General features: G+C 47.8%; 1 protein-coding gene across 4 annotated transcripts in view; it reads right to left on the minus strand.

The window, feature by feature from the left end:
• Positions 1 to 26,898, minus strand: part of CCDC134 (coiled-coil domain containing 134) — a 171,887-nt gene that overhangs the window by 94,859 nt on the left and 50,130 nt on the right. For 2 of the 4 annotated variants that reach the window (XM_040359633.1, XM_040359632.1), the window contains one exon: positions 21,426 to 23,276. The exons of the other annotated variants lie outside the window; for them this stretch is intronic. In XM_040359633.1, the coding sequence (XP_040215567.1) occupies positions 22,092 to 23,276 (1,185 nt within the window). In that variant the 3' untranslated portion in view covers positions 21,426 to 22,091. Of the gene's footprint in view, positions 1 to 21,425; positions 23,277 to 26,898 lie in introns of those variants that run through there. 4 annotated transcript variants of the gene reach the window in all.

Raw genomic sequence — 26,898 nt, forward strand, 5'->3', positions numbered from 1 at the left:
AGAAAGCGTCGAGCCGATGACCTTTGTTATGTGTGGGTCCATTGACGAGTTGGGAAAAACCAAGTTCTGTCATATCCTGTAGAAGAAGGTTGGCGTTGGAGGCCGAGGGACATTCCAGCCAATAGTTTAGATCGCCTTGGACTATAATCCTGTCGGCCAGGGTTAGTGCCTGTAGAATGTAGGCGTTGAAGTCTGCAATAAAAGTGGCATCTCCTAAACCTGGAGGGTGGTAAATGGTAAGGAGGACACTGTTGTTGTCAATCAGGCATAGGGGATGGACAGTTTGGTACATGCAATGGATTGGTCGAAAATGACCACGACCCCGCCGCCCCTGCGGGAGCCTGGGCGGTTTTTAGTGATAATGTTGTACCCCTCTGGTAGCATGTCATCCAAAAGGGCCGGGTAGTCGGCTTTGAACCATGTTTCGGTGATGGATATAATATGAGGATGCAACCAAGAAACTAAGGATTCTATGTCGTGTCGGTTTTTCTTTAGCAGGTGAAAACCCTAATATAAATCAATCTACATAGATTGCCAAATCGCTCTATACTTTGTAGTAGCAGGTTACTCTTTCCTTGTGAATTGTTCTATCAACAAATAAAACAATATTCAGAAGATTTTATGACAAAATGCTCCAAAATTTGTAGTTCAGAAATTTTCATTAGCTTAAACAAAAAAATCAATTTAAATCAGTCAGGTACCTGGATATGTAAAAAGAAATGTTTTCATTTAAAAATAACTCTATCCATTATTGTTGGAATCTATTGTTACAGTAAAAATGTTATCTCCATTATCAGTCTGTACTGATACAAAGACAGAATTTCATAGCCCCCCTCTTTATCCTGTGACTAAATAAAATTTTGATAAAGGAGTAATCTTACCAGATTATTATATTTTTCTTTTACTACATTTATAACTGCTTTAATTTTGCAAAAGAATACATTTAGGTTGGGCTTTCCTAAATATTCTATTTCCGAAGAATAAACTCACACTTTGTTGAAGATCAGCCTGGATATTGAACTTTGGAACGAAACGCCTTAAAAGAAGACACTAATTGACATAAACACATGTCTATTCCACTCTTAGCCCCATTGGTCATTTTTTCCCCCTACTCCTTGTCAAAAGGGCGAGACAACAATTTCATGATTGATCAGGTCTCGGGGGGAAAAAACAACCCAGAAAGAATAGGAGGTGTTTGTGTTCCATCAGATGTGGACAGAAGGTCCAAGAACCTGAGCTGGCTAAAGACGAGAACTGAGGCCCTGGAACAAAGACAATTACTGGAGTCAAGATCAGCATTTCGGTTCAGCTGCCGAGGGCGAGTTTATTCTCTGGCCGTTTTCTTCACCTGCAGATAGCTTGAAACTTGCAAGCAGAAGAAAAAAAAAGCCTACGGAGGTCTATTGTCAAGGCCATTTGGACAGTATGCTTCAAGATATCGTGGAAATCCAGCGAGGGCTTTCCGGTTGTGAAAAACGTAAACGTTTATGTACGTGGAGATTTATGCCAAGGTTAGTTCACAGAAGACTAAGAAACTAAGACTTCACATTATTTATAAAAGGACAAAATTGTAGATACAACAGGCAGATGTACTCTTTGGGTGAGCTAATATGAAAGTCGGATTTTGATGTTTGAAGATGGACGGTCTAAGGACAAAGGCAAAGAAAAACAGGCAAACACTACACACTCCTTCACATACACTAAAAGGAGAAGATATTTTTATACAAACACTACAGAAAACACGAGTCAAGGTACAAGGCAAAAGCTACAAGAAAACTATTCTTCAAAGATAAAGATAAAGACAGACAATCTTCTTCCAAGAAAAAGCAATGAACAAAGACAAAGCAACGGATGAAGGAAACAAAGTTAAAAGGACATTATTCATCTCTTGTTTTTTTAAGTGTACACTGGACTATCATTCTAAGCAAGGGTTGAGTTTGTTTATGTAAGAGGAGAACATTGGATGGTTAACATCTAAGCTCAGAAGTATGTCCCTGTAGTATGGGGAATTTATATATTCCATATATATGGAATACAGCCATGAAGCAGTAGTAGGGCAATTAATTAATGCCAGAGTGTAAAGAAATTCTAAGGAAACAAAGTTTAATCCTGCATGTAAAGGTTTATGAATATTTAAGCCCTGAACAACAGAAAATGTATTATTACATGTAGACATTCAAAGCACAAATTAGGGGCAGAAACAAAGTTTTAAGAAAAAACTATTAAGATTGTGGAAAGAACTGTATGAAACTGAGATAATGGAAAACATGGTATTTAGTGTTTAACAAAAATCCTACAGATTTGGTTGCAGGAAATAAGTTAAGGATTAAGCAATTTTTACAAAAAGTCCAAACTTGGATTTGGTTATTAAATTAAAAGTAGTAGATTGTTCTAATTTACCGTATTTATCGGCGTATATCGTGCACTTTTTTGCCCTGAAAATCAGGGCAAAATCGTGGGTGCGCGATATACGCCGATACCCGCGCCGAGTTTTGAATACTGCGCCGACATATACCAAGCGCAGTACACTCGGGTATAGTCGGCCAGTCTCGGCTTCTTCCGCGGTCACGTCCTGGACGTACAGGACGTGAGCGCGACAGTTGCCGAGCCTGCCCGAGTTTACTGCGCTCGGAGTTTATTGCACAGTATTCAGAACTCGGCGCGGGAAACGAGCGGGGAGGACGCCGCAAAAGGATGCCGGACCCGCCGAAGAGGACACCGGACCCGCCGCAGAAGGACGCCGGACCCGACGACGCCGCGCAAGACACCAAAACTAAAGTACAAAAAAAAATTTTTTCCACAGGATTGGGGGTCACTTTGGGGGTGCGCGGTATACGCGGGAGAGCGTTATACCGCGATAAATACGGTACTTAAGGCTACCCAGAAAAATATTAAAATTTTGTTCAACCTAAAAAATTTCAAAAATTGTAAAAAACAATTGTTAAAAATGTTTGTAATTGAGCATTTCTAATAAAAGTAAAGACTTTGGTTGGTGGAGGAATTTTTCTCGGGGAAATGGCCAACCACAGTTCATGGGTAGGAACCAACCTGTGAGTTTCACGAGATTGTCCTCTAAACTATTTTTTGTCATTACTATAATTAGGAACGTCATATTATAAAGTAGTGTACATGATTTTTGGCAGATGTACAAACAAAATATGGTTAAAAAAAAAATGTAAAAAAAAAGATTAAAAATTATAAAATGAGATTGTTACCGAATTGTACAAATGAAGGGGATACAAAGAATGGTAGCCACGACTGACAGTAAAAGATCATTCTCTGAAGAGTTTGTGACATGTAAAGGAATGTACTACCAAAAGAGAAGTAGATCTAGTTACACAGACTTGTCAGACATGCCGTGACAGTTTTCACTTCTGTGGATCAGAACAAAAATACATTTTTGTGTTAAATCTCTTTCAGAAACCTGGAAGAGGGTTGATGGATGAGAAAAAAAAATATTATTACTAACTAAAGTAATTGTTTTAAAAAGATTGATTTGATAAAAGCAGAAATATAAAACCAGCCCGCACAGAGCTTGTTATGCCGCGTACACACCATCACTTTATGTGATGAAAAAAAACGACACTTTCTGTGAAGTAAAAAATGACGTTTTTGAAACTTCAATTTTCAAAGACGAAGTTGCCTACACACCATCGTTTTCTCACAATGATCTTGCAAAGTGAGGTTACGTTCCACCACGTTTTACCATTGAAGCTTGCTTCATAAGTAGCTTCTGGGCATGCGTGGATGAAAAAACGTCTTAGAAAACGACGTTTTTTGCTACACACGGTCAATTTCTGTGAAGTAAAAAGTGCACTTTTGAAAAACGACGTTTTCCCCCACACACAGTCAATTAAAGTGACGTTTTTAAAAACGTCATTTTTTTTCATCACATAAAGTGATGGTGTGTACGCGGCATTAGTAGTCCTGCAGCAGCACTGCAAACCCCTGGTTTGATAAGAAAAAAAGCTGTGTGGGATGACCAGATCAGATGTAACCAAAGTATGTGCTCCAATCACCATAAGGCATTCACCACGTGGGGGGATATAGGGTCCCCTTCGGGGGAAACACTCAGACGGTTTCTTTAAAATAGCATTTCAATATATATCGCCTCACATGCCGCCTTCAGATGTTAGAAACTGCAAACCCCTTTCACTTCTTGATCACCGTTTGTGTTTTCACTCTCCAGGTATAGTATCCACAAGTGTATAAGGGAAGGAAAAATCTATATAGTGCAATATTGTTTTTAAAAGCTTTATTGTCACCCCCAAAACAAATATACACCAGTCCCCTTATAAAACATGCGTACCAGATAATGTAAATAGTCAGGCAAATGTATAAAATTTAGATGTTTTTTTGCAACTCTAATGCCTCGTTTCCACTGAGCGGATCGGTTCGGTACGGTACGCTATTTTGGGTGTTTCCATTATGAAAGCGTGCCATAAAACCGAACCGTACCGCACCATTCAGGGTCCTGCTTCTCATGTGGGTCCATAGAAAATGGAACGGTACGGTTAGGGCGGAGCTACTGGCGTCACACAGTACTTTCCACTGATTGGTGGTCAGAAAACATCAATGCTGACGTCAAAGCAAAGCGCCAAACAATCACCACGTCGCCTTTTTAGTCCATATAAAGGAGAAGGATGCCAGCAAACAACAGCAGGGTCTGGTTATCTGAGGAACTATCTACGTTCTTAGCAATTATCGGTGATGGCGTTATTCAGAGTGAGCTTGATGGATCAGTGAGAAATGAAAAGGTCTATAAAGATATTTCTCAGCGGATGGCAGCCGAGGGATTTGAACGGACGTCGGGCCAGTGTAGGGCAAAGCTTAAAAAGCTTAAAGCACAATATAAAAAAATTAAGGACGCCAACAGCCATAGTGGAAACTGTCCAACTGCTTGGAGGTGGTACGACGCCATGGACGCCATTTACGGTCATCGGCCAGCAAACCAAGGCAGGGAGGGAGGTCTGGACTCTGCAACTGTAATTCTCGAATCCATGGTAGACCCCTTTGGTAAGTTTTTTTTTTTTTAAACTTGGCATAGGATATCGCTCTGCTTACCATTTAAAATATAATATCTAACCATATGTTTATTTTCAGAAACAGTTGATGGACTCTCCACTGATGCATCAAACTTATCAGAAGATGGACCTTCAATGTCTTTCAGCAGCAACAGCAGCAGTATTTCCTCAAGCCAACCACAGAGTAGCCAACCACAGAGTAGCCAACCACAGAGTACTCCCAATGCACCCCGGCACAATGGTAAGACATGATGATAATAAAGTAATTTTTAACTGTGCATTTTCTTAAACTAAAACAGCAGTGGGGCAGATGTGCAGGAGGTACAGTGTTGGAATAGATGAGAAGGGGGGGACCAGCTATGGGGGAGATGTGCAGGAGGTACAGTGTTGGAATAGATGAGAAGGGGGGGACCAGCTGTGGGGGAGATGTGCAGGAGGTACAGTGTTGGAATAGATGAGAAGGGGGGGAGATGTGCAGGAGGTACAGTGTTGGAATAGATAAGAAGGGGGAGATGTGCAGGAGGTACAGTGGTGGAATAGATAAGAAGGGGGAGATCAGCTGTGGGGGAGATGTGCAGGAGGTACAGTGGTGGAATAGATAAGAAGGGGGAGATCAGCTGTGGGGGAGATGTGCAGGAGGTACAGGGTTGGAATAGATAAGAAGGGGGAGATCAGCTGTGGGGGAGATGTGCAGGAGGTACAGTGGTGGAAGAGATGAGAAGGGGGGGGATTAGCAGGAGGTACAGTGGTGGAAGAGATGAGAAGGGGGGGATCAGCAGGAGGTACAGTGGTGGAAGAGATGAGAAGGGGGGGATCAGCAGGAGGTACAGTGGTGGAAGAGATGAGAAGGGGGTTCAGCAGTGGGCAGATGAGCAGTGCTGTGTATTGGTGTAGCAGATGAGCAGGGGGAACAGAGGTGTGGCAGTGAATCAGTGTGGTACAGTCTAGTGGGGCAGATGAGAAAGGAGCTTATAGTATTGGTTTGGCAGATGTTACCAAAAGCAATATTTAGGTCTTTTGTATATTACAGGTGAAAGGAGAAGGTTACAGTTGGATCTGCGCACAGTCATGGAGGATATGCGGGCAGCAGAAGAAAGGCAGCTGGAAAGAATGGATAACCTTTCTGAGAGGCGGTTTCAAGCACTACGTCAGGATGCACAGGAAGCTATGCGCCAGGAGGCAGAAATTGCCCGGCAGCAGATGGAGCAGTTGGCTACCTTCAACCAGGCCTTCCTCGGTGTCCTTGGTCAGCTTGTTCAAGTGATAGGAGCCAATCGTCAACCCAGGTCACCACCCAGACAGTAGTGCCTTTCATGCAGCACAGGACCTGTACCCCATGTTTACGTTTAAAAATATATAATTAGAGTGGGTTTTAAAGGTTAGATTTTTTTTTTTTTTGAATAGGCTCCTTTGAGCCATCAGCGATCACACAAGATTGGACACATTTGCTCCTTGCTGCACATGGCTTTCTTTGTGCTGCTGCTCTGATTCCCTTCTGCCTCCTTTGCGTTATCACCCCCCTTGGACGGTGGAGCCTGGATTTCAACAAAGGGCACCCCCGATCGCTTAATTTCTTCTCATTTTTGCATTGTAGATGTACTTGCGAATATACTTGGCATTTTTGGTTTACCTTTTCCTTTAATTTCCTTTTTAGATGTTTTTTTTCTTGGTCTGAATTTCTCACTTCCTGTTCCTTCTCAGTAAACCTGACAACATCATCTGAGCTGTGTTTAGTCAGTCAGCACAGCTTATTGAACAGCTTACTGAGGAGGAACAGGAAGTGAGAAATTCATACAAAGAAAACAAAAAAAAACACAAAACATTTATTGGAAGTGAAATTGAAGAAAAAGAAAAAAACAACAATGCACTAGCTTAGGGATATGCAATTAGTGGATATCCAACTGTTTCAGAACTACAATTCCCATGTGGCATAGCAAGACTCTGACAGTCACAAGCATGACACCCAGAGGCAAAAGCATGATGGGACTTGTAGTTCTGCAAAACAGCTGGATTTCCGCTAATTGCGTATCCCTGCACTAGCTTAATAAAAAACAAACCTTTACAAGCTCTTTATTGTAAACAATGTTTCTACATTATCAAAATTTTGCCTTTACAAAATATGTAGGAAGATGATTTTTTTAGTGGAATAAAAAACAAGAACGACTTCTCCGAGTATGTCCGATTTTATTTAGCATATAGCAAAAAGTAATTAAAGATTTTAATTATTCACGGTAACAACGTTAACGTTAAGGTGCCTCATCAGAGCCTGACGTATTTCACTGCACTCTTCTTCCATATCCTGTGCTGCTATTACTGGCTCTTCTGGAGATGTATTCCAATCCTGGTCAAAGTCTTCTCCATGACTTTCACAAAGATTGTGAGGAGCACAGAACGTTAGGACCATGGATTTGGTAAGTTGAATGTCACCGTCATTCCTCTTCATAAGACACCTCCATCTACCCTTAAGTCTTCCAAACGCATTTTCCACTACAACACGTGCCCTGGATGTTTTCTTGTTGTAGATTTGCTGCTCTGTTAGGCGCCCATTGTCAGGAAATGGTTTCAGGAGCCAATTTTGTAAAGGATAGGCAGAGTCCCCAAGCACATAATAGCCAACATTCACCCCACAAATGTTCTTAGTGCCAACAGGGTACAGGCCTCCCTGGCCAACCCAATCCCAAAATGTTGACAATCGGAGAACCCGAGCATCATGCAAACTCCCAGGCTTTCCTACATTCACATTGCAGAATAGCCACTTGCCATCCACTACTCCCTGGAGGATGATGGAATGCCAGCCTTTTCGGTTGAAGTAGTCAGTGTGGTATTCTTGTGGTGCTATTATTGGTATGTGTGAGCCATCAATAGCACCAACACACTGTGGAAGGCCCCACCTGTTCTCAAAGTACTCAGCCATGTCTTTAAGCTTTTCCCTGTTAGGAAAATGAACAATTTCAGGAGCTAGCAATGTGCACACAGACTTACAGAAGTCCTGCACACACCGGCACACTGATGATTTGCTGACACCAAAAAGATGACCTATACTCCTGTATTCACTGTTGGTAGCCAGCTTCCACAGTGCAATGGCAATTCTTTTCCTCACAGGCAAACAGGCTCTGAAGTTGGTGCTTTTCTTTTCCATCACTGGACGTAGCTTGGCACAAAGGAATGAGAAGGTTTCCTCTGACATCCTTAAATTCTGCACCCACTGTCTGTGTGTGAATCCTGGGACGGTCACATTCCACCACTCATTGGCACGAGGGAAAGCCCAAATCACTGGTCGGCGGCGCTGCTTTGCCAAAAGGAGAAGCATCTGTAAAAAATGCAGTGTGTCAGTGTGTATAGGTCAGTGTGTGTTTCAGTGCGTCAGTGTGTGTGTATAGGTCAGTGTGTGTGTGTGTATAGGTCAGTGTGTGTGTGTGTTTCAGTGTGTCAGTGTGTATAGGTCAGTGTGTGTGGGTCAGTGTGTGTGGGTCAGTGTGTTTCAGTGTGTGTGTGTGTGTGTGTGTATAGGTCAGTGTGTGTTTCAGTAGGTCAGTGTGTGTGTGTGTGTGTGTGTGTGTGTGTGTGTGTGTGTATAGGTCAGTGTGTGTTTCAGTAGGTCAGTGTGTGTGTGTGTGTGTGTGTATGGGTCAGTGTGTGTGTCAGTGTGTGTATAGGTCAGTGTGTGTAGGTCAGTGTGTGTTTCAGTGTGTGTGTGTGTATAGGTCAGTGTGTGTTTCAGTGTGTGTGTGTGTATAGGTCAGTGTGTGTTTCAGTAGGTCTGTGTGTGTATAGGTCAGTGTGTGTGTGTGTGTGTGTGTGTAGGTCAGTGTGTGTGTGTAGGTCAGTGTGTGTATAGGTCAGTGTGTGTTTCAGTGTGTCAGTGTATGTGTGTGTGTGTGTGTGTGTGTTTCAGGTAAGTCAGTCAGTTGTGCTTACCCTATAGCACTGCCGTCTTTGTCTTAGCAGCACAAATGTATACTTCTCCTTCCGGCTACACATCCAAGCTAAAAGTTTTCTTCTCTCTTCGGCTGTGTTTCTCATTGCCGCTCGCAACCTTCTCTCATACAGTGCGGTATGTATTTTGCCTATAAAGAACCAAAAGGCTAGCAGAGAAAAGACGAGCTGCTGAATGACCTCCATTGTTGTTGTTTGGCTGACGCTGAGTGACGCTGCATCACGTTTCTCGTCGCACTAGTGTGACATCACGAGAGGCATTTTTTCTAAAACCTGTATGGCCCTGGCGGTCCGATTTGCAGTGGAAACGCTCACCAGAATAGACCGGACCATTCAAACCCGTTCCATTCTAAACGACCCGAACCGATCCGCTCAGTGGAAACGAGGCATAACTGTTTCGACGTGGACCCCTGAAGACCGCTCTGGAGACTTTCCTGCAGTTTTTACTTCCTGTTTTTTCCCTCAGTGGAGCGCAAAAACGTCACTTCCGGTCGGATGCTGGATAGCAACGCTCTGACGTTTCGTCCGTTCGGACTTTTTCTAAGAGCGTGCTAGTCCAATGCATCGTCCGGAGATATAGAGTGTAGCGCCGCCCACCCACCAATGACAAGGCTGCAGATGGGGATGACGCTCCATCTGTGTGTCATTCGTTCATCTCCCCCTCCGAGCGCCGCACAAGGCCACGCCCCCCGGAGGGGAGGAGATGACTGGGGCTTTGTTTTGTACTCCGCTCCTGCTGACACTCACTGCTCCCACCATAGAGCAGACAGATGAGTGTAAGCCAGCGCGCAGCAGTCAGCCCACATCTAGGGTCTTCTGGCAGCAAAACCAAACGTTAGGTTTCCATATGGTGCATCAGCCCAAGGTGCCGACCCTGTAAGCTTGACAACCCTAGATCCAATCTTCCGAGCCCAAGGGCGACCTAACTGGCAGATTTATACACGTCACCCCTTGTATAACGACCCGGGTCAAGAGTGTGACACAAGCGACCTTTGAAAATAATGACAAGGCAGAGATCGGATCCTTGATGGAACTTAAGGCTAGCTCCACGTCCTTTCCAATGTAGGAAGGCAAGAAATGACATACTACCAAGGATGTCACCCCTTGGTTTCACACCAGGAACATGGGCCTTCCAGATCCTAGGAGATCTGGTCCTAGAGGCCAGCTGTCCTGTATGAATCAAGGTAACTGCCGCTAATTCTGAACGCCCCGATCCTCAAGAATGCGGGCTAACAGCCAGACCATTAATACCACATGCAAGACAGGATGTAACCCTGCAAAGCAGGCCTGAACAAGCTGTAAGGGACCCTGGGTCCTCTACTATCAGCTCTGCCGTCCCTGCACAGTAAGGTCGTATGTGCTATGCCGGAGCAGTTAGCCAGCTTCTGTGCTCCTCAGAGGTATCATGGAAGTCACGAAAGTCGCGGCACTGGGGGGAGACCGAACCAGTGACAACTGGTCCCCCAGGATCACTTAACACATCAGTCCCGCCCGTGGGTGGATCCTTTGTCCTTAACACAAAGCTGTTCAATCTCTTGACGAACCTGGACGTCAACACCCCTTTTTATGTACAGGGTACCGTTTCTGTGACCTTTGGACAGCCAAAAGGTTGGGGTGTAGAGGTCAATCTCCTGGAGACAGTTGTTGATGGTTTCAGCGAATCGTCTGCCAATCTTGCATTCACGAAATGACAATTGTCAAATAGGCAAGTGCCAAGCTCCTCCTTGGTAAACCAAGAAAACCACTAGAGAGGCATTGTCAGATCGTATTCTGACAGAACAAACCTGTAATCTAAGGTTTCAGGACCTTAAAGGAGTTCTATAATGCATTTATTTTTTACAATATAATGTTCCCTTAGGCTTTACCTTTCAGTTGATGTCTTTCTTTCCTAAATCGGCCCAGCCATTCCTCCGCTACCTCGTCCTGAATTTCTGGCACTTCCTGGTTATGGAGCCATGGAGGATGATGTAAAAATCGTCATCCCCCAAGCTCCCTTGCATTTATTTCCTGTCTCTCAGTGCCTCTCTCCTCCCCTATCCTAGTATCTCCCCTCCCCATTCATTTCAATAAACACACCCCTCCCTGCCTCCCCTGCCATGCCATCCGCCCCTAAAATTATCATATCCCGCCCCTCCAAACCCTGCACCAATCATGGTGTCCTGGTGACTGCACGGAGCTCCTGCTATGTGCAGCACATGTAGCCTCCAAGTTTAGCAAAACTACAGCTCAAAGCATGTCCATACAGTGCATGTTAGGAGCTGTAGTTTAGCAACTGCTGCAGGCCCCCTGTTCATGTAATAAACATGGTTTTTGTCAATATATCAGTGATTCTTGGCTGCATAACTACAAATATCAGCAAGCATGCTATGTGATTGCTGGTAGTAGAAATTTCCTAAACTACAACTCCCAGCAATCACATACCAATGCATGCTGGTATTTCTAGTTATGCAAAAGCTATACACTCATTATCTTTTACACACCCACAGTATCATCCCACACACCTCTGTTCCCTACCGCATCCCCCCCCCCCGCACCTCTGTTCCACACAATATCACTTCCCGCACCTCTGTTCCACACAGTATCCCCCCCGCACCTCTGTTCCCTACCGCATCCCCCCCTCGCACCTCTGTTCCCTACCGCATCCCCCCCTCGCACCTCTGTTCCCTACCGCATCCCCCCCCGCACATCTGTTCCCTACCGCATCCCCCCCCGCACCTCTGTTCCCTACCGCATCCCCCCCGCACCTCTGTTCCACACAATATCACTTCCCGCACCTCTGTTCCACACAGTATCACCCCCCGCACCTCTGTTCCCTACCGCATCCCCCCCCCGCACCTCTGTTCCACACAGTATCCCCCCCACACCTCTGTTCCCTACCGCATCACCACCCGCACCTCTGTTCCACACAGTATCCCCCCCCGCACCTCTGTTCCCTACCGCATCCCCCCCCGCACCTCTGTTCCACACAATATCACTTCCCGCACCTCTGTTCCCTACCGCATCCCCCCCGCACCTCTGTTCCACACAATATCACTTCCCGCACCTCTGTTCCCTACCGCACCCCCCCCCCCGCACCTCTGTTCCCTACCGCATCCCCCCCCGCACCTCTGTTCCCTACCGCATCCCCCCCCGCACCTCTGTTCCACACAATATCACTTCCCGCACCTCTGTTCCCTACCGCATCACCACCCGCACCTCTGTTCCACACAGTATCACTTCCCGCACCTCTTTTCCACACAGTATCCCCCCCACACCTCTGCTCCACACAGTATCCCCCCCACACCTCTGTTCCACACAATATCACCACCCACACCTCTGTTCCACACAATATCACTTCCCGCACTTCTGTTCCACACAGTATCACTTCCCGCACCTCTTTTCCACACAGTATCCCCCCCACACCTCTGTTCCACACAGTATCCCCCCCACACCTCTGTTCCCTACCGCATCACCCCCCGCACCTCTGTTCCCTACCGCATCACCACCCGCACCTCTGTTCCACACAATATCACTTCCCGCACCTCTGCTCCACACAGTATCCCCCCCACACCTCTGTTCCACACAATATCACCACCCACACCTCTGTTCCACACAATATCACTTCCCGCACCTCTGTTCCACACAGTATCACTTCCCGCACCTCTTTTCCACACAGTATCCCCCCCACACCTCTGTTCCACACAGTATCCCCCCCACACCTCTGTCCCCTACCGCATCCCCCCCCCGCACCTCTGTTCCACACAATATCACTTCCCGCACCTCTGTTCCCTACCGCATCCCCCCCCCGCACCTCTGTCCCACACAATATCACTTCCCGCACCTCTGTTCCCTACCGCATCCCCGCCCGCACCTCTGTTCCCTACCGCATCCCCCCCCGCACCTCTGTTCCACACAATATCACTTCCCGCACCTCTGTTCCCTACCGCATCCCCCCCCCGCACCTCTGTTCCACACAATATCACTTCCCGCACCTCTGTTCCCTACCGCATCCCCCCCGCACCTCTGTTCCCTACCGCATCCCCCCCCCGCACCTCTGTTCCACACAATATCACTTCCCGCACCTCTGTTCCCTACCGCATCACTTGCAGTGGATGGTGTCAGTAGAGCAGTGGACGGTGTCAGAGCAGTGGACGGTGTCAGTAGAGCGGTGGATGGTGTCAGTAGAGCGGTGGGTGGTGTCAGTAGAGCGGTGGGTGGTGTCAGTAGAGCGGTGGGTGGTGTCAGTAGAGCGGTGGGTGGTGTCAGTAGGGCAGTGGATGGTGTCAGTAGGGCAGTGGATGGTGTCAGTAGGGCAGTGGATGGTGTCAGTAGGGCAGTGGATGGTGTCAGTAGGGCAGTGGATGGTGTCAGTAGGGCAGTGGATGGTGTCAGTAGGGCAGTGGATGGTGTCAGTAGGGCAGTGGATGGTGTCAGTAGGGCGGTGGATGGTGTCAGTAGAGCGGTGGGTGGTGTCAGTAGAGCGGTGGGTGGTGTCAGTAGAGCGGTGGGTGGTGTCAGTAGAGCGGTGGGTGGTGTCAGTAGAGCGGTGGGTGGTGTCAGTAGAGCGGTGGGTGGTGTCAGTAGAGCGGTGGGTGGTGTCAGTAGGGCGGTGGATGGTGTCAGTAGGGCGGTGGATGGTGTCAGTAGAGCGGTGGACGGTGTCAGTAGAGCGGTGGACGGTGTCAGTAGAGCGGTGGACGGTGTCAGTAGAGCGGTGGACGGTGTCAGTAGAGCGGTGGACGGTGTCAGTAGAGCGGTGGACGGTGTCAGTAGAGCGGTGGACGGTGTCAGTAGAGCGGTGGACGGTGTCAGTAGAGCGGTGGACGGTGTCAGTAGAGCGGTGGACGGTGTCAGTAGAGCGGTGGACGGTGTCAGTAGAGCAGTTTGGTGGTGTCAGTAGAGCGGTGGGTGGTGTCAGTAGAGCGGTGGGTGGTGTCAGTAGAGCGGTGGGTGGTGTCAGTAGAGCGGTGGGTGGTGTCAGTAGGGCAGTGGAGGGTGTCAGTAGGGCAGTGGAGGGTGTCAGTAGGGCAGTGGAGGGTGTCAGTAGGGCAGTGGAGGGTGTCAGTAGGGCAGTGGAGGGTGTCAGTAGGGCAGTGGAGGGTGTCAGTAGGGCAGTGGAGGGTGTCAGTAGACCAGAGGACTTTTAATTGCCAAAAAAATAAAAACAAAAGCAATCCACAGAAGAAAGAATATATTAGATAGACTGCAGAGCTCTGGACTGTGAAGTGATTATGCCAGGATGGTACTGCAGGGAGAACTAGACTGATCTTCAATCAGCAGCCATGTCCCTGGAAAGAGCAGCATGACAAGTCCCACCACTGGAGAGCTGTGCACGGATCTGCAGGAAGATAAAGACCCTCATATCTGCACTCACCCAGCTGTCAGTGTCCCGACCCCTTATCTCGCACGGAAGGCTCTGTGTTTGTTCCTCCTGCTGTGCTGTCCAGACAGGTCACATGCTCGTCTTGCAGAGGGGAGAGGGGAGAGGGGAAGACCCCGAGGCTGTGTCTCTGCATGGAGAAGGCAGTGGTGTGTCTCTGTCTCTCCCCCTCACAGCACACAGTCACTCCAGCAAATGTCCCCGCACACATGTACACAGCACCAGAGACTCGGCCAGCGCGTCGGGCATCTGACATCACTGGTTGCTAGGCACTGGGCGGGAAGCTATTCTAGCAAGCAGTGAGGTGAATCGTTCCCGCCCCCGCCCCCTAGTTTGCACAGCCCAGCGAATCAGGGCTGTGCAAACGAATGAGAAATTAATATTCAAAGTGTGGGAGTGACCCACAGGAGCCAGGGGCGGACACAGGAGGCCAGAGCAGACGGGGGAAGGCTGCAGAATGATGACGTTTCGTTACCAAGCTGGGGTACGAAATTCATAGCCAATAATGACTGGCAGAATGTCCGGTTTCTGAGAAGTCGGGGATTGCGGCAGATATGACACTAAAAGGTGAATTACAATGTTATATACTTTTTAAAGATGTTGCTAATTTAAAAAAAAAAATTTGCTCTGGAGTACTCCTTTAAGCAAAAAACTCCATCAGTAGCTCTAGACGCTGACGGATAAGGCTCACTTGGAGCTTGACCACCTCCCCTGGGCAGTGGTCTCTTCCAGGTAATGGGTATGAAGGATCCTCCTTTCTGCCAAACATTTAGTTAAGAACCATCAACCGAAAATTCCAGCATATTCCTGGGACCAGACCCATTGGCTAATGCTAGGTTAGGATCCACTCGTTCCAGGCCGACAGAATAGTGTTTATACTAGCCTTGAATAAAACCGAGCATAGGGAACTGTCTTGAATGAAGCCGGCATATTCCCTAGTACCTTGAGCAAAAAGGTAAAATGTAAGGAACTGTTCCTTGACGTGAACACATAGACCAGCTTTTTTCATAGTGATGATTCTGTCTGAGGCCAAAAAAAACTTTCCCTCTCTTGGGCTATTTTTGTCAATGAACGAATGTCCTTCCAGACTCGTATCCTAACCCAGGAGTTCCAGATACTTGACAATGCTGGATTCCCCTAGGCCCAGCCATGCTACTGACTGATCCGTCAGCAGGAGTTTGCCTCGGTATGCCATTACTGCTATATCCTGGGCGTTTAGACCTGCTAGAGGCTAGGCACGGAGGTTACCCAAGGGGTAAGCCATCAACTAGAGACAGAGCTGATCCCCTGCGTAATGCAGACAACCTCGGCAGTCCCGTATAAATAAACATATATGCAGATGGCTCCCCCTATGTGCATGTGGCAAGCATTAATGCCACATGCCTCTATGGAAGCGTGTGCTCATGGAAGCGTGTGATCATGGAAGCATGAATTCATACAAATATGTTTTAACAAAAACTCACAAAAAAAAGGGGGCGTGCAGTATACACGCATACATATAGCATGTGTGCTATGAACAAGTCTTTTGCAAGCAAGTATGCGCTCTGAACGTGCTATGCAGCATTGTGCAACATGCACTCCTGCAGACACGTGTTTCTATGTAGGCCCAAGGAATCCTGTTAAAATAAGGAACCTAATTATCATGCCTCATTAAGCAACCATGCAAAACTTATGTGAATCAACATTTTTCATGCGATCAAACATCTTATGCATATTTAGCACCAGTGTGCGAACAAGTAGCCTTGTGAGACCAAGGACTCTTGTATGACCGAGCACCACTGTGCGATCCAGCATTTTATGCAATCAAGCATTTTATGCGATCTTGGGCATTTCTGCGGACACACCCTCTCTGTGGTACCATCTATGCCTGGGTAATCCAGGCATTGGGCGATGAGGAAATCATGTGTGATCCCGCAGTTTTATGCCCTCCAGCACCTTTATGCGACCCAAGGCATCCCTGTGGAACCAGGCCTCCTTGTGTGACCAAAAACCATTGGTAATCAAGAGCTCGGGTTACCGTGTGTGATCCCGCATCTTTAAGCCTCTAAGCGTTTTTATGCGATTCTAGGCATTCCTGTGGAAACAAGTCTCACTGTCAAGGACTCGCCATGTGGGACCCTGCATTCTTATATCCCATAAAAAGGAGACAAACGGGAAGTCTGTTGGATGGAGTCTTTAAATAGCGTTTTACCGCAAAACACAGGGCTCTCGGCAGGTCGGCCAGTTCTCGCGCTAGTAGAGCCAGAACATGCTTAAATCCTTAAAAATGTGTCTTGTCCGATCTTTCAATGTCTGGCAAATGCCAATAGCAGCCACTGCTGTGGAAAAGGAGCTTTCCAGTAGAGATTCTAATTTTTATCGACCAGATCCTTAAACATTTGTATGTTTTCCACCGGATAGGTCAAGGGCTTATTAACGCAGGAGAGAGCTGCGTCCACAGTAGGGAGCGCCCCCCTTTCATGAAAATCTTACATGGGATAGAGGACCGAGAACCTTTTAGGAGGAATAAAACAATCATATCAAGTCGCACCCAGTCCTGAAATATCAGCTCCTCCAAAGAGGATGGACTGGAAGACCGCGTTACTCAGTGGTGGCTTCAAGGAGCCCAAAGAAGATACTGCAGGGACCTGTGGTCCTGGTAAAGGTAGTTTAAATGCCCAGCGGACCATGTATGTCAAGGACTGGATCCACAGACTCTCCTGGGAGAGAAGGATCCTCTATAGTGGATACCTCCATATCGGAACCCACCAGGTTCTGATCTTGCTTGATCCTCTTGAGATTCCCACTCCTCAAGGGAGAGGACCTCTGCATCTGAGGAAACAAACTTAGGAGACGAGGATCTAACCCGTTTTATCCCAGGGATTGAGTTTGCAATCAACATTGTCAATCTCTGCTCTAGCCCACCTAGGGTGGCAGCTATTATATCCTCCATAACATAGACGGGGTTGGGTTGATTAGGGCCAGCCACAGCACCTAGCAACCCTGATGGCTCATCCAAGGCGACGCCCTCTGGTCTTTCAGGTGAGGATGGACCTGGCAGAGCCTGACCGAGATCCTCCCTTTGGGAGCCATGGTACAATATTGAGGTACTCCGCTGACAACAACGGTTGTCGCAAGAAGATACACAAAAATACTCCAAACAAGGGGGTAAGGGTAGTCTAGGAAAAACCTATAGTCCCTTAAGCCACTAGGAAGGTAAATCAGTAAGGAATACCACCCTCCTATATGCTGAGTTAGCTTGGATAACAAAAACATCCCGGCTGCTGTAAGAGACCTTGGCTAAATAATAATGACAGTCAATGTGGAGCCAGCTCCAGACCCGCAGGTCTCTATACCGCCACTGGGTGCCGCTGTAGTCCGGTGAATCCTAGGATTCTGATGCTCCTAGCAGCGCCGCTCTGTGTTCCTCAGCCGTTCGCTAGCAGCTTAGGCTGCAAATGAGCTCTCTCCCGCTGACGTCAGTGAGGAAGAACACGCCCCCCCCCCCCCGACGCAGCCTCGACGTGCCAGCGCACGCCGCCGTGCACATAAAAGTCGTGTATGCGCGTGTCACACGATTCGTCCTGGAGGGGGACAGAGGCGCCACACAGAGGAGGAAACACGTGGGCAGATACCATGTGGAGCAGCTGGAACCGGCCTCCCTGTAGCGGGTAAGACAAACCTAGCCAAGCTATGGTTCATTGTCTGTACTAGATGAGGCGGCTGTCCCTTTTTATTTAGTAAGAAAACAGGAGTAAGCCCTCACCCCATCCCAAACCCTGCGGCAACAGCAGCAATTGCTAACACAGCCAGAGAGATATAACGCATATGGGAATAAACAAACCATCCTGTCTCTAGCTAGACATAGTGGAATTAGTTGCCGATGCAGAGCATACTAAAGGCTATCCCAAAAAATCTCCCGTTGGCGAGTCCTGCTGTCAAACCAAGTCCCGCAGGCCCCCCTCTTACCTGTCCACGCTGCAGGGTATTGCATAGCAAGAGGCCCAACCTTCTCCCATCTCCGTGGGAATTGTGCTAGACCTTCAGGGACCGGGGTCCTGGAAAGAAACACAACTCCCCTGGACCTATACAGCATCCTGGCAGCAGGGGCTTTTGGATCTTAAAGTCCAAAGCTCTGGAACCCAGGATCCAGCCCTCCGAAGGAGAGGCGTTATAGGCAAAACCCCACGACTTGGGGCCCGGGTACTGTCCACCTTGGCTCTGAGGCACTCTGGACAGATCCGGTTAGCCTGCCCAAGGACGTTAGAGGCATAGCTATTCCGTGACCAACACCTAAGACACTGGCGAAAAAACTGAGGAGCTCCCAGTATGGGAGGGGTTATATAGGGAGGGAACTTCCTGTTCTAATTGATGACACCAGTGTCCAGCACCTGATGGTAGAACATATAACCCACATAGTAATGGTTAAGACTCCGTGTCCCGTGATGTACGATAAAGAAAAAATGGTCTGGTATTGTAGATTATAGGATGTTAATGTACTAGGAATTTAGGATTACATCTTTAATGAAGGAAAATGTATGGGAACTATATATTAGCATCAATAAGTTTGTCAGGATTGTTATGATCAGAATACAGTATTTCTTACTCTTTTTTTAGACTTGTTTTTACGATTGTGAAGAAGCGGTATATCCACTAAACACCTAGACCTCTCTGAAGGATAGGGATTGCTTGTGATGTACTTAAAAGTGGAGGTCCACCAAAAAAAATGGAGTTACTTACCGGTAACGTCCTTTTCCAGGAGTCTTTCAGGACAGCACCTTAGAGAGATCCTGGTTCCTCCACTTCTAGGAAACGCCGCCTTCTTTCAAACTTTAAAGCCTCATCCTCCCACTGGCCCTTCAGTTCTTCAAGAGGACCTCCGGCCAACTGGGGAGACACAAGACAACGTCATACAACAATTTCTTATCTTACCTGACGTCCTCATGTGATGAGTTCTCCAATCTTCAAACCCTGGGTGAGTAACGGTGCTGTCTTGAAAGACTCCTGGAAAAGGACGTTACCGGTAAGTAACTCCATTTTTCCCTAGGTCGTCTTTCAGGACAGCACCTTAGAGAGGATAAGCGAGCACCTTACCTTAGGGTGGGACTACTGCCTGTAACACTTTGCGGCCAAAGGCTTGGTCCTGTGCTGACAGCAGGTCTAGTCTGTAGTGCTTAACGAATGTAGCAAAACTTGACCATGTTGCTGCTCTGCAGATCTGCTCCGGAGAAGCACCAGCCCATTCTGCCTGCAAAGTCGCTGCTGCTCTGGTAGAATGTGCCCTGACTCCCACTGGAGGCTCTAAACCCCTTATCACATAAGCCTGACTGATAGCTGCTTTTATCCAACTAGCTATAGGATTTCTGGAGGCTCTAGAACCCTTTCTGGCCCCTGAAAATAAAACAAAAAGGGAGTCTGACTTCCTAAACTGTTTAGTGCACTCCAAATATTGAAGGACGCACCTCCTTACATCTAAGTTATGAAAAATAAGCTCTTTTTCCCTCACCGGGTTTGAACAAAAAGTCTGTAGAATAATTTCTTGGCCTCTATGAAACTTCGAGGCCACCTTTGGTAAAAAGGCCGGATCTGTCTTAAAAACAATACGATCCGGAAAAACTTGAAAAAAAAGGAGTTCTAATTGAGAGGGCCTCGAGTTCACTTACTCAGGGTGCCGTCGTAATTGCTACTAAAAGCCGTCTTGAGAGTGATTAACTTCAAGGTGCAGGACCCCAATGGTTCAAAAGGATCACCTGTAAGGGCCTGCAAAACTAAGGAAAGATCCCACACGGGAAAAGAGGCGACACCAACTGGCCTCTGCCTACTCAAAGCCTTGAAAAATGTTACAATCCAGGGATCTGCTGCTAGATTTTTCTCTAAAAACACACTCAGCGCCGACACTTGCCCCTTCAAGGTGCCAAGAGCTAATCCCTTATCCGCCCCTGCCTGTAGGAACTCTAGTACCGCTACCGAGCTGTGTACATTAACCACTTCGTTACCGGGCCTATTTTGGCACTTCTCTCCTTCATGTAAAAATCACATTTTTTTTGCTAGAAAATTAATCAGAACCCCCAAACATTATATATTTTTTTTTTTAGCAGACACCCTAGGGAATAAAATGGCGGTCATTGCAACTTTTTTTCTCACATGGTATTTGCGCAATAATTTTTCAAACGCCTTTTTTTAGGGAAAAAAACAGTTTCATGAATTAAAAAATAACAAAAAACAGTAAAGTTAGCCCAATTTTTTTGTATAATGTGAAAGACGATGTTACACCGAGTAAATAGATACCCAACATGTCACGCTTTAAAATTGCGCACACTCATGGAATGGCGCCAAACTTCGGTTCTTAAAAATCTCCATAGGCAATGCTTTAATTTTTTTTACAGGTTACTATTTTTGAGTTACAGAGTAGGTCTAGTGCTAGAATTGTTGCACACGCTTTAACGCACGCGATGATACCTCACATGTGGGGTTTGAACGGTGTTTACATATGTGGGCGGGACTTGCATGTGCGTTCGCTTCTGCACGCGAGCGACCGAGACAGGGGCGTTTTAAATTTTTTTTTTTTATTATTTTTACTTCATTTTTTTATTTTTACACTTTTTTTGTCATTTTTTTTTTTTATCATTTTTATTCCTATTACAAGGAATGTAAACATCCCTTGTAATAGGAATCAGTGTGACAGGTCCTCTTTATGGAGAGATGTGGGGTCAATAAGACCCCACATCTCTCCTACAGGCTTACAAGCATGAAATCGGTGAAAAAAATGGCACCGATTACATGCCGACAGCCGCGATAGCGGCTTTGTTTACTTCTGGGTACCGGGCGTGACGTCATAACGTCGCGCCCGGCCCTCCGACGGTCATAGAGATGACTGTGACCGTCTGGTCACCAGTCATCTCTATGGTTCACCAACGAGCGCCGGCCGATTCACTCTCCCGGCCCCCGATGGCACGGGAGAGGCCGGAGAAGCACCGGATGGCGGCGGGACGTCCCCTCCCACTGCCTAGAAGAACGATCAAACGGCGGAGCCGCCGCTTTGATCGTTCGTCTGGTGCACAGAATCGCCAGCTGAAGACAGCGATATCTGAATGATGCCTGCAGCTGCAGGCATCATTCAGATATCACCGCTCAAAGTCCAGGACGTCCCAGGACGTCCTACGGATCTGAAGTGGTTAAAGGAGCTTTCTAAGCACCAGGAATTGAAGCATCTCCACACCTTACGGTAGATGGTTTGCGTTTCTTTTTTCTTACAATTTAGGAGAGTTGCAACCAGGCGATTTGAAAACCCTTTGCCCCTCAGCAGTTCCTCCTCAGAAACCAGGCCGCAAGGTTCCACCTGTCCACATGAGGGCAGCAGACTGGACCTTGAGTGAGAAGGTTGTCCCGAACTGGTAGAAGCCAGGGGGGTTCTACAGCCAAGTTCTTTAGAATTGAAAACCACGGTCTCCTGGGCCAATGCGGGGCAATCAGAATTAAGGTTGTGTTCTCTTGTTGAAACTTCCTCAATACCGCAGGGATCAGAACCAGAGGGGGGAAAGCATAACACTTGGAAAATGTCCATCTCTGAGCTAGTGCATCTATCCCTAAAGCTCCATCGTACCTGCTTAGAGAAAAGAAGAGGTCCACTTTGGCATTCTGCTTGGAGGCAAATAGGTCCACGCATGGTAACCCCCACCTCTGGACTATCAGATTGAACACTTCCTGACTCAGGGACCAATCGCCCTCCCTCAGTGTTGTTCTGCTGAGAAAGTCCGCCAAAAGATTTTGATCTCCCTTCAGATGCAAGGCCGTCAGACAGGACATTGACCTCGGCCCACTTGAGAATGGATTCCGCCAACAGCCAAAGGGAGCAGGACTTTGTACCCCCCTGCCTGTTGATGTAGGCTACTGTCGAGGAGTTGTCTGTGCGAACTCGTACATGGTGCCCCCGAAGTTCTTTCTGGAATGAGACAAGGGCCAGGGAAACTGCCCTCAATTCTCTCCAATTGGAGGACTTCACTGCGTCCGCTATCTCCCAGGTGCCTTGCACCCAGCGGGGACCCAAGTGTGCTCCCCAACCTGTGCTGCTGGCATCGGTTGTGACCGTCCTGGAGACTGGTAGAATCCACTCCAGGCCCTGGGACAAGTTTGCTCCCCTTCTCCACCACCAGAGAGACCGTTTGACCGGACTTGGGACAGAGACTAGGGAATCCAATGACTTCTGACTGTGGTCCCAGACCTTCAGGATGAAAAGTTGAAGAGGACGGAAATGAAGGCCCGCCCACTGCACTGCTGGAAGAGTGGAGGTCAGCAAACCCAGGGCGGACATGGCCTTCCTTATGGAGATCTGGCCGCTGTCCTGCAGAAACAGCATGGCCTTGTCCACCTTTTGAATTTTTTCTGTGGGAAGGAAGACCCTTTGCTCTGTCGAATCCAAGACAAATCCCAGGAAGGACGCCCTTTGTGACGGGATTAGGTTGGATTTTTCTATATTTACCAGCCAACCTAAGCTTTCCAGAATGTCCCTGGCTGAATTGCTCTGGGGAAGGAGCGAACAAGAGTAAGTCGTCCAGATATGCGACTATTAGGATTCCCCTGAGTCGCAGGAAGGCCAAAACTTCCGCCATCACCTTGGTGAATATGCGGGGGGAAGATGATAAGCCGAAAGGAAGGGCTCTGAATTGTAGGTGCAGTACCTCTTCCCCGGTGTCTATTGCTAACCTCAGGAACCTCTGATGATCTTCCGCTATAGGGATGTGTAGGTACGCATCCTTTAAGTCTATCGAAGCCATAAAGCAATTTGGCGGATGAAGAGCTTTTACTGAATAGATGGAATCCATTCGAAACCTCTTGTACCTGACCGAGACATTTAAGGGTTTCAGGTTGAGGATAAGCCTGAACTTCCCCGATGGCTTGCGGACCACAAAGATGTGGGAGTAGAAGCCCCCGCCTATTTCCTTGGTCGGAACCCGGACAACCACCTGTTCCTCCAATTCCTGTAAAGAGGAGAGGAGAGCTGCAGATTTTTCCACACACTTTGGCACGCTGGTCACTAACAGCCTGAGGGGGGGAGGGGGGGGGGGGGAATTTTAACTTGTAACCCCTTCGGATGATCCCCAAGATGTACTGGTTGGAAGTAATCATCTCCCATTGTGGGAGGAAGACCCCCAATCTTCCTCCCACCTTTGGGCTGTCACTGGGTCTTTTTGGGGGGGTTCAGGAGGGCGAAAAATTGCCCCTCCTCCGCCCTTCCCCTTCTGTCCCCAACCTTTCTTCTGGGGACCAGACCTAGGTGTCTCTGATTTTTTTTGAAAACGAAAATTCTTTTTTTGGCTGTTGCCCAAACGGGAAACGCCTTCTTTTTGTCGGCGGTCCGATCTAGGACTGCCTCCAGACCAGGACCAAACAATAAATCCCCTATCAGGGGGATACCACAAAGTTTCACCTTGGAAGCACTGTCTCCCTGCCACGTTTTGAGCCACAAGGCTCTTCTGGCTGAATTACACAGTGCTGCAGACCTTGCGGACATATGAATAGATTCTGCCGAAGCGTCTGCCAAATAAGCCACCCCTTTAAGAATCGTAGGGAAAGAGGAGAGAATCGTCTCTTTTGCTGTACCCGCCTCAATATGCGCCTTGATTTGAGTAAGCCAAAACTCTAAATTGCGGGCTACCACTGTAGCCGCCATAGCGGGCTTAAGGTTACCCTGAGGAGAATCCCAGGTCTTCTTTAAAAGGGAATCCGTCCTCTTATCCATGGGATCAGAGAGTACCCCCATGTCCTCAAAGGCCAGATCCGTATGTCTAGAGACCTGGGAAAAAGCCTCATCAAGTTTTGGCGACTTGTTCCAAATTAGGGTTTCTCCCTCCTCAAAAGGAAATCTTCTTTTTAGAACCTTTGAGAAAAAAGGCTTCCTTTCTGGGTCCTGCCATTCCCTCTTGATGGCGTTCCCCCAAGCCCCTGTACATTTGATCGTGCAAGGACAGCGATTTCCTTTCCTCCTGAATCCCTAGAGTGGTGTGGATAGCTCCTAAGAGCTCCTCCACCTCCTCCAAAGATAGCTTGTAACGAGAGGATTTAGTGGACTCCCCGTCCATCCCCTCTCCATCCGATTCTTCCTGAGAATCAGAAGGAGCGCTGCCAGCTTCTTCCTCAACTTCCTCTGCAGACCCAACCGGTTTCTCCGCACTAATGGTGAGGGTTTCCGGTGAATCAGGTGAAACCGCCTGTTGCACTGGGGGAGGGGTGCTCTGGGGCAATTGCAAATTAGTAAACAGAGATTTGAATGATTGAAAGGTGCTTGAAAGCTCCTTAACTGAGGCCGCCAGATCTACCCCCTGATCTGCTGCCTGCTCTCTCATCACTGCATCCATGCACCCCCTACAGAGAGTTTTGTCCCAAGTCTCCCCTAATGTGGATCTGCAGACAGGGCACTTTCTCTTAAAGCCATGGAGCGACTTGCTGGTGTATTTCTGAAACCAGAAAAAAAGAGCAGCAGCGTTAGCCAGAACCCCCCAGTTAAATAACAGGGAACACCAGGAGTGCCTAATCCCCAGGACTGACCACCACCAGGGACCCACTCCGCTCCCACCGACCACCAGGTAGGGAAAAACACCTCTGTGGAGCCAACAGGGGTTTTTGTGAGTCAGGGAGCACCACCCCAGGGATCCACTGACCTTAGCTTGGCTGGAGTCCTTTTCGTCAGGAGCCTCTGCCTCTGACATCCTCCCGCACGGCAAACGGTGGCCTCCGGTCTGATAAGCGCTGTCCCTACAGCAGAATCGGTGACCGCACCAGCCAAGTGCTCTGTCCACCTTTCTAGGCCGCATCCGGAACCGGAAGATGCGGCCTCGTGTGTCAGACCCGCCTCCTCCGCCGGAACTGACGTCACCCGCCGTCCGTCGCAGCCGCTGAGCTCCAGGCTGAAGTGGAGGAGGAGTGGATCCAGCACACAGCGCCACCCTAGGCGCGCGAAAGAGCGGACCTCCCAGCTGCTATCTTTCCCCAAAGTGCGCTTGGGATGCACGGCGCCTCTACAGGTAAGCGAACGCCCTCGTTTTTACCTGGCGCCAAAATTTAAAAAGAAAAAAAAGAGCACAGAAAAACCAGGCACCTCCTGGATCTTGCCCTTCTCTAAAAACACTGCCTTAGCCTCCCCAGCTAATAGCCCTGGTTCCCCAGCGGTGTCTCCCCACCGGAGGAAACACCATAACTGAAGGGCCAGTGGGAGGATGAGGCTTTAAAGTTTGGAAGAAGGCGGTGTTTCCTAGAAGGGGAGGAGCCAGGATCTCTCTAAGGTGCTGTCCTGAAAGATGACCTAGGGAAAAATATATATATATACAGTGAGGAAAATAAGTATTTGAACACCCTGCTATTTTGCAAGTTCTCCCACTTGGAAATCATGGAGGGGTCTGAAATTGTCATCGTAGGTGCATGTCCACTGTGAGAGACATAATCCACCAAAAAAAATCCAGAAATCACAATTTATGATTTTTTAACTATTTATTTGTATGATACAGCTGCAAATAAGTATTTGAACACCTGTCTATCAGCTAGAATTCTGACCCTCAAAGACCTGTTAGTCTGCCTTTAAAATGTCCACCTCCACTCCATTTATTATCCTAAATTAGATGCACCTGTTTGAGGTCATTAGCTGCATAAAGACAGCTGTCCACCCCATACAATCAGTAAGAATCCAACTACTAACATGGCCAAGACCAAAGAGCTGTCCAAAGACACTAGAGACAAAATTGTACACGTCCACAAGGCTGGAAAGGGCTACGGGGGAAATTGCCAAGCAGCTTGGTGAAAAAAGGTCCACTGTTGGAGCAATCATTAGAAAATGGAAGAAGCTAAACATGACTGTCAATCTCCCTCGGACTGGGGCTCCATGCAAAATCTCACCTCGTGGGGTCTCAATGATCCTAAGAAAGGTGAGATATCAGCCCAGGACTACACGGGAGGAGCTGGTCAATGACCTGAAAAGAGCTGGGACCACCATTTCCAAGGTTACTGTTGGTAATACACTAAGACGTCATGGTTTGAAATCATGCATGGCACGGAAGGTTCCCCTGCTTAAACCAGCACATGTCAAGGCCCGTCTTAAGTTTGCCAATGACCATTTGCATGATCCAGAGGAGTCATGGGAGAAAGTCATGTGGTCAGATGAGACCCAAATAGAACTTTTTGGTCATAATTCCACTAACCGTATTTGGAGGAAGAAGAATGATAAGTACCATCCCAAGAACACCATCCCTACTGTGAAGCATGGGGGTGGTAGCATAATGCTTTGGGGGTGTTTTTCTGCACATGGGACAGGGCGACTGCACTGTATTAAGGAGAGGATGACCGGGGCCATGTATTGCGAGATTTTGGGCAACAACCTCCTTCCCTGAGTTAGAGCTTTGAAGATGGGTCGAGGCTGGGTCTTCCAACATGACAATGACCCGAAGCACACAGCCAGGATAACCAAGGAGTGGCTCTGTAAGAAGCATATCAAGGTTCTGGCGTGGCCTAGCCAGTCTCCAGACCTAAACCCAATAGAGAATCTTTGGAGGGAGCTCAAACTCCGTGTTTCTCAGCGACAGCCCAGAAACCTGACTGATCTAGAGAAGATCT

The sequence above is a fragment of the Rana temporaria genome, chromosome 7 (assembly GCF_905171775.1).
Source record: "Rana temporaria chromosome 7, aRanTem1.1, whole genome shotgun sequence".
In the NCBI taxonomy this organism is placed as follows: domain Eukaryota; kingdom Metazoa; phylum Chordata; class Amphibia; order Anura; family Ranidae; genus Rana; species Rana temporaria.